Source organism: Coregonus lavaretus, assembly GCF_964263955.1.
Source record: "Coregonus lavaretus genome assembly, chromosome: 29".
Lineage (NCBI taxonomy): Eukaryota > Metazoa > Chordata > Actinopteri > Salmoniformes > Salmonidae > Coregonus > Coregonus lavaretus.
The window spans coordinates 28394365-28402774 of record NC_140016.1 but is presented as its reverse complement, the minus strand read 5'-3'; the positions used below and the strand labels follow the sequence as shown (position 1 = coordinate 28402774).

General features: G+C 43.0%; 2 protein-coding genes across 2 annotated transcripts; one reads left to right on the top strand and one right to left on the bottom strand.

Annotated features, from left to right (window-relative positions):
• Positions 1-372: 372 nt before the first annotated feature.
• mrnip (MRN complex interacting protein) lies at positions 373-3155 on the top strand. The gene is made up of 7 exons (XM_084147062.1): positions 373-525; positions 657-716; positions 943-1049; positions 1372-1438; positions 1676-1809; positions 2123-2231; positions 2327-3155. The coding sequence occupies exons 1-7, from the start codon at positions 466-468 to the stop codon at positions 2978-2980; spliced, it is 1191 nt and encodes a 396-aa protein (XP_084003188.1). The 5' UTR covers positions 373-465; the 3' UTR covers positions 2981-3155.
• A 47-nt stretch (positions 3156-3202) lies between these two features.
• Positions 3203-7531, bottom strand: sqstm1 (sequestosome 1). The gene is made up of 7 exons (XM_084147061.1): positions 7097-7531; positions 5849-5944; positions 5342-5664; positions 4929-5154; positions 4598-4800; positions 4220-4415; positions 3203-3938 (listed from the first exon to the last, which is right to left on the bottom strand). Exons 1-7 carry the CDS (start codon positions 7263-7265, stop codon positions 3784-3786), a joined length of 1368 nt encoding a protein of 455 aa, XP_084003187.1. The 5' UTR covers positions 7266-7531; the 3' UTR covers positions 3203-3783.
• Between the last annotated feature and the right edge of the window lie 879 nt (positions 7532-8410).

Genomic DNA, 8410 nt, shown 5'->3' with positions numbered 1-8410 from the left:
GGGAGCCAGAAATCTTTCTGATTGAGAGGGGGTCAAATACTTATTTCCCTCATTCAAATATTATTATTATTAAAATGCAAATCAATTTATAACATTTTTGACATGCGTTTTTCTGGATTTTTTTGTTGTTATTCTGTCTCTCACTGTTCAAATAAATCTACCATTAAAATTATAGACTGATCAGTTCTTTGTCAGTGGGAAAACGTACAAAATCAGCAGGGGATCAAATACTTTTCCCCCTCACTGTAGTACTGTATCTTCATGCTTGAGCCCATTGAATAACTCTGCACTTAGCCAACGGCTGAGGGCGCTCAAGATATTTGATTGTCTTCTGCTTCTGTGGTAGCTGACGCATGACGTCACGTTTCCTGTTTCCGCATTCGATCGTTTTTCAAAAATAATCCCGGGAAAATAGCATCTCAAACTAATCGTTTTTAGTTAGCTACTACAACTAAAACAAGGAACATGGTTCAGGAGTTTCATGTCTTAAGATGCTGTTCTTGCCAAACCTACCAAGTGCAACAGGTAACTTAAGTTTGCTAGTTGTAGAAGGAGTAAACATTCTAGTTAGCAATGTTGCTAACCTGTTAACTTAGCTAGCTATCTTCAAACTTGCGTTGCATGTGTAAACATAATATTTGCTCGCTTGATTGCAGGTTAAAAAGAGCAAAAAATGGAACTGCAAGCTGTGTGGGGAAAAGCAGTCGGTCATCAAGGTAAGACAGCTAATGATTTGTTCGAACCACACATTTGACAAACAAGTAAAGTATTTGTAAACAAAAAATAATAATAATGGGTTGTTCGATATCGCAGCCGACAGACTGATATATAAATAATGACTAATTATTATTTGTAAGTCAGTCAGTCACAATTTACCCATGATAATTCACGGTTTTGATGCTCTCGAACATGGCCAATGTGTTTGTTGTGTAACCTTTCCAGGTGTTTGGGCGTGGCTCTGGAGTGGATTGCAGACGTCATGTTCAGAAGCTCAATGCCAGGCGTGGAGAGATACTTGAAGAGCAGGACCAGAAAGCCTGGTCACGATGGTAACGCTACTGTTATTTAAATGTCACTCTCACCACTGTCTACTCCACCCTGCCAGGAAGCAAGCAGAGTACCGAGCATTCCATTTCCTATGATTTGCATTACTGAATTTAAATAGGCCAAGGCAGAAATGGCAGTCTAAATAATATTACTGTGGAATGTATTTATCTTTATGCACTCAAGCCTGTTTGGGTGTTGTGTGGTGTGAGAAGACTTGGATTCACATATGTCACTTTCCCCTAGCTTAATTTCCAGGTGAGATGTAAAATGTGTGCCTAAATGAACTATATCATGCTATGTCTCTTTCTTTATTCTTTGTGATAGGGAGGAGGTGGACGATGTGGCTGAAGAAGAGGTGGTAGACAAAGCTCAGGAGTGTTGTGACCAGAATGTGAGTTCACACCATTGTTACTGCTCATCACTTGTTTTGGACACACACACATGTATTTGACAGTCAATTGAATGTAGGCACAGGCAGTCGGGTACAAACTGAACATGCCTTGCATTCCCATACTTAGTTTAGGGCAGCAGCCCTAACCAATAACTCATGTTGTCCATTGAATATCATAAGAAAACAACATTGTTTACCATTCAAACGACCGGTAAATGAATAATTGTATTTCTGTAGGCAGAAGAGGCTAATGGGAGTCGCTGGAGTAAATACCTGCAGACGAGCGATGAAGGGGCGGGCCAAGAAGAGGCTGAGGAAGAGGAGAATGTTTACATGGACAGAAAGCATCTCCAAGGCAACATACATGTCAGGTATGCCCATGACTCATGCAGGCTAATTATTTTGTTATGTTTGTGCCTAAACAGTGGCCTACATGTCACACCTGTGTCATCAGACAGCGTCATCTGAGGATCAATTGGCCACCATTCTAAACACTGATCCAAAACCATACCTGAGTAATCAACTGCACCACTTATCATTGTCGAAGTTGACTATTCAGTCCACTTTAATGTGATTGTTTATTTTCTGTAAAAAACCTTCTAACCCTTCTCTATACCACAGCATCTGTGTTTAGACTGAGCATAGGTATTTGTGACAGCATGGATTATTAATGTGGCCCAACAGAAAGAGGAAGCGAGGTAGAGGAGAGAATGAGGGGAGTGGATATCACAGTGGAGAAGAGGACACCATGCCTCCTACACAAGGCTGGAGGATGAAAGGGAAGTCGGCTAATGTAAGCAGCTAATGCTAATTCATACTAGCACATGTCCAAGCAGTCTGTTCCTTGTATGTACTAATATGCTTCCTCTGGTTCGCTTTTTACCACAGCCGCCACAACACAACAGACACCCCAGCTCATTGGCGTCTGTACAATGGTCTCCCAAACAGTCAGCTCCCTGCAGACCACCAGTCCCAGCTTACAGCAAACCCCCTACTGTAATTGAACCACCCTCAACTACCAGCAGCAAACCCTCTTCAACCTCAGCCCCCTACAGAGCCAATACAGCGAGGACCTCACAACCTTCTGGATCCTCGGGTACTGCGGTGTCACAGACCTCCAAATGGGCCCAGTTTCTAACTTCTGCCCCTCCTGAGGAAGATGAGACCAACTGGAGTGGGAGTACAATGCAGATGGATGAGTTCCAAACCACTGGTTCAATGTTCTCAAATGTGGTGCTCAAACACCAGAACTATACAAAAGCCCCTATAGGACAACTGGGCTGTAGTGGTATTTCCATATTGGGTGGGGATAGTGGTTTTCTGGGGCAGAGCACAGGGAAGACATTTGATAGGCTGAAGTCAACTATCACTCATTGTGGATTTGGGGAGGCAGCCAATAGCGAAGGAGGTCCTGCCCATATGGCATTACCTGTGAGCGAAGCACCAGTCTGTCATCAGCCCCCGCCCACCAAGCGCCCATGCCCCGACCTCTCTCTGGTGACCCTGTTCTACACGGATGACGACTTTGATGACACATTTTAAAAGTCATGTAATGGTTGCTTTTTTTTTTTTGTAAATGCAGAAGTACATCTAAATACTAAGTGGCCTAGTAGTCTACTCTGTAAACAAGTCTGAATGTTTTGTAATGAAGATTTTCAACTAATTAATCTCTGGATTTTGTCTAATAGTTAATGGTTGCAATAAAGATCAAATGATTAAACTATGTATTTAATGAGACAGTATGAAAATCCAATGACAATACAGTTTCTTTGCAGAAGTATTTTATTTAGTCTCGACAGGGGAGAAATGTTTTCAGTGATTCACACCCTTCACCTGATTCTGTTGACACTGATAATGAACACGACACCATTTATTTGTCTGGCAATAATAACACTAAATGATAAGTAAGAACCGTTACTTGATTAATCGGCAACTTGCATGGTACTTGCTCTTGAGTTAATATTCTATGATACTATGTTGGTTAACATTTGTACTGCTTTTTTCAATCCAATTTCAAATGAACCCATGTATCTGTTAACGCTTAGTTAAACAACACCACATTTAAGAGTTAAAGGTTATAGAAACATTGTCATAATTATCATTAAGATAAATACCTGACTAGTAAATCCTTTATACTTAATTGTCAGTACGATAGATATATCTTAAAATAGCAAGAGATTTTCACCATTACATATTCAGATCTAATAGACTTATTGCTTGAGCTACTAAATTGCCAGAGAATGTGAATTAGATTAGAGGGACAGAAGAGAAGGCAGTATTGGTGACGTGGCTATGATTGGGGGATGTAAGAGTGGTGTGCCTCAGGGTTCTGTGTTTGGGCCCCTTTACTTCTGGGGGGGTTTGGAGTAGTGGATGGTGTCCAGGGCGGCCCCGACGTCGCAGTCCTTGGTGTGGAGGAGACGGGTGAGCCAGCCACCCTCGTCTGTGAAGCCCATGGACAGCATCTGGGACAGGGACTCCACCAGGCGTGGGTCTGCATCTGGACACAGTGGAAGGTCAATCTCTGATGTAAGTAACTTCTACTAGTCACTACTACTGTACTAGTAGTAAATCTGGGATATAAGAACCACGAGCTAAAGTAACGACTATGATGCCCATCACTAACTGGGGATATAACTACCACTAACTGAAGTCACAACTACCGCTAGTGGTGAGGGCTATAACTACCACTGACTGAAGTGGTTACTACTAGCAAGGAGGATAAGCAATCACCACAATACTAGTGATGGAGGATATGAGAATTCTCAAACTGTATCGTACCTTGAGGCAAGTGGGGGTAGGCTGCGGCCTCAGCGAGAGTGAGGGACTTCTGTGGTTCCTGTGAGGGACCCTGGGGAGGGGTGATGGACCCTAGGGCTTCCAGTGAGTCCTCCTCGCCCACCCTGAGAGACTGGAGCTCTCCTGTAGAGGGGTCCACCTCCTTGGAGGTCAGGTGAGTCCATTCCTCGTCACCACCCTGCACAGAGAGAGATACATAATTTAACAACACATACCATCTCGGAGAGATGCCATTTTATTCTTCCCCATTACTTGTGATTAATTATCATTCATTAGAATGAAACATTGACTTTTTAGTCTGATAATAAAGTATACTTTGATTATCAAATAACTAAGCTATAAAAGCAGTGCGTGTCATACCTTAGCCAAACCACTGGCGCTCCCCAGGCTGCTCAGCTCGTCCACCTCCATGTCTCCCTCTTTAGCCCCTGCTCCCTCGGACCCCCCTGTCCCGTTGTCACTCATAGCACTGGGGTAGCCTCCTGACCCAGGTGGGGTCGGGTTTGGGGTCATCACCTTGGTCCTCTTCCCCTCGTGCTCCACGTCAATATCCACATCGATACCTGCAGGCAACATGGAGAGGTAAGTAAGCAATTTCAGTGCATTCAAATTTAGAGTAGTCAGTGTATTTCAAACAATGGATTGATAATAATGATGAAATTATTATATGGCACTTTTCGCTTGGTCTTACCCAGTGGGCTAAGCATGGCTGCCACCCCTTCTCCAATGTTCTTCAGGTAATCCATATTGGCCTGGGACTGCTGGGAGGAAGCAGATGAGGCATCAGAGGAGGGCTGACTGTCCTCGGGGGCCGCCTGGCCTGGCTGGGACACAGAGGGACCAGGCTGGGCCTGGCTTTGGGCCTGAGCCCACATGCAGTGCCTCATCTTCCGCATCCACTTCCCACGAGGGAACCACTGTGTAGAAGAACAAGATCAAACTATAGAGGCCATTTTTCTCTCCCTAACCACACATAGATAGTCCCGTTTTTGTTTCTGGACTAAGAAAACACTTTCAGTGATGTTTTAAATTGCTCAGATATGTGTATATGCAAGTATATCCACCTTAAAACAAGACAAACCTATTAAAACATATGTGTCTCACCTCGAATGTGTTGTTGAAGGGATGCCAGATGGGCAGGAGGACGTGCTCTTTGTGGAGCCCCTTGGCCTGGCACGGGGAGCATAGGTCGTGGTTGGGGCACACAGTGCACTTGAAACGGGTCCCCGTCACCGGGCCCTCGCATTCATCACAGGTAACGTTGGGGTGCACAATGGGGGGCCCGTGGGGGCCGTGACCATGGGGTGGTGGGCCATGGGGTGGAGGAGGTCCCATATGGGGCGCTCCAGGGTGAGGGGGGAAGGTGAAAGGAGGGACACCGCCCGGGAAGGCAAAAGCAGGGAACTCGCGCCTGTGCTCCTTCTTCTCTGTAAGGGAAAGAAAAAAAGGATATGCGGGTAGGTATTAATAACTACAATGTGTCTGTAACAATGAGAATGCTATGTCATTATGATAGTGGTAATGATGACAATGCATTACACATTAATACCAGATTGATTCATCTTTATATATTATATTTCAAAATGCACCATCTGATCACAAAAGATTCACCCTTGATGAAGAGGCGGAAGGTGTCGTCCTTGATGCAGGTGAGGCCCATGATGAGCTCATCGTCGGTGGAGAAGGCGATCATGTCATCGTCCTCGTCTGGGTACATGGTAAACAAAAAAGACAATACATTGTCACACTGATCTCCTCACTTGTTTCACAAGCCATTGTTTGCTGTCAGCTCCTTATCTAGAACAGATTATTAGATAATAGCAGTGAGAGTTCACTAGTAAGGACATCTGTCCACAGCTTATCCTCAGTGGCTTTTTTAATTTGAAACAAAGGTTAGTTAAGGGAATATTTTTGTTACAAATGTGTTGTGCTCAGACCAACACGATTGTCGATTTCCAGTTCAGTTATTGAAAATCCCCAATTTTTTCAATATTGAAAAATAATTAACTTCCTGGTTTGACTGTTGGAATGGAATTGACCCCAACCTTGATGCCCAATATAGAAAACATCAATTTTGTGATGTGGTACCAGTCAATAATACTACTGTATGAAATAGGTCAACTTTGATACCCTACTTGGGTTAAGTAGTAAGCTTATTGGGAGGAGCGCTCTTACAGAATTGTATTAGTTTTTTTTCTTCTTCTGTGTTAATGCCATCTGTTGCTAAGTTACCACAAGAGACCCATATCTATGGGATATTTTGTCCACTATGAACAGATGGTAGGCCTACAGGTAGGGCGAGCTCGGAGAAATGTAGTAGAACAGGTACAGGCTATTGAAGACTATAATTGGTAACGGATTATTTTTTATATATATCTACATCATTGCATGACATACATGAAATAGGGCCTATTTGCTGCTCACTCTATTTCTATCTGACATTCACTATGAAATGCAATGTCAAATGTAGACTTTAATAATGACCTGTGTACCAGCTCTATCGGATTTATCTAGTGGAACATGGTGCATAAAGACAAATTGTCATCTTGAGATCTATTATGGTATTGGTCAAGCTCACTCCTGTTATTGAAGCTTTCAGTCAGCTGCTTATTTCACTTATCAACTTCTTGACGCACTTTAGTCTAGGCCTATGACTCGACATGAATCAGTTTATAGGCCTACTCAAGTAGGCTACGTAGTAAAGTGCGCACTAACTTTACTGTAATAGTGCATTACGTTGTCGGGCGCGATGTTATGGAATATTACAGCAAAATTACCACCAGGAATATTTATGACAATAACACCATCGAAAACACAGCAACATAGGCCTATAATGAAACACTGACAGTATAGGCTTACCTTTGTAAAACATTTGGTAAGGGACATTTCGCAGTGTTGAGAAAACATCAACAACCTTTCGATTCAGATACTCAAAACTCGTTGAAACATCTTGGTCGACAGCAAAGCGACGAATTTCTTTCGGTATGTGTTCCTTCCCAAGGAGATAGGCTTTCACGGTCATAGACATGGTCGAGTCTTCTCACGACTTACTTTCAGGCCAATTTTCGCTCTAAAATATTTGTGGCGCAGTTAAAATGTTAAAGGCCCGCTCCACTGTAAGATAGCTAGCTGTCAGTGCGTCTTGCTTTTCTGAGTACAGTTCCGCCTATGAACCTAATGGCGACGTCTTGTGTAATATTTATGCATCGGTCTAGCCAATCACGAGGGTTTGGCGCGGCTTCGGGGGGAAGTCCACTGTCCTAAATGACAAAGCTCTCTGCTCCTTCTGTTATTGTGCTCAAAAGACAAGGTAATGTAAACAAATGGGTGGGACGCGGACGCCAAAGTGTAAAATGGAAGGCGGAGGTATGACAAGGCACTTTCCATACGGGAATTCCCCGCGAGCATATTGTTCTCATAGACTAGACGTAACATAGTAAATGTACATCTGGGATACTCTAATTGCTATGATATGTTACATTTTATATATTTACATAAGATAGAGTTTATTTATTTATTTTTATTTCACCTTTATTTCACCAGGTAAGCCAGTTGAGAACAAGTTCTCATTTACAACTGCGACCTGGCCAAGATAAAGCAAAGCAGTGCGATAAAAACATCAACACAGAGTTACATATGGGGTAAAACAAAACATAAAGTCAAAAATACAACAGAAAATATATATACAGTGTGTGCAAATGTAGCAAGTTATGGAGGTAAGGCAATAAATAGGCTATAGTGCAAAATAATTACAATTAGTATTAACACTGGAATGATAGATGTGCAAGAGATGATGTGCAAATAGAGATACTGGGGTGCAAATGAGCAAAATAAATAACAATATGGGGATGAGGTAGTTGGGTGGGCTAATTTCAGATGGGCTGTGTACAGGTGCAGTGATCGGTAAGGTGCTCTGACAACTGATGCTTAAAGTTAGTGAGGGAGATAAGAGTCTCCAGCTTCAGAGATTTTTGCAATTCGTTCCAGTCATTGGCAGCAGAGAACTGGAAGAAATGGCGGCCAAAGGAGGTGTTGGCTTTGGGGATGACTAGTGAGATATACCTGCTGGAGCGCATACTACGGGTGGGTGTTGCTATGGTGACCAATGTGCTAAAATAAGGCGGGGATTTGCCTAGCAGTGATTTATAGATGGCCTGGAGCCAGTGGGTTTGG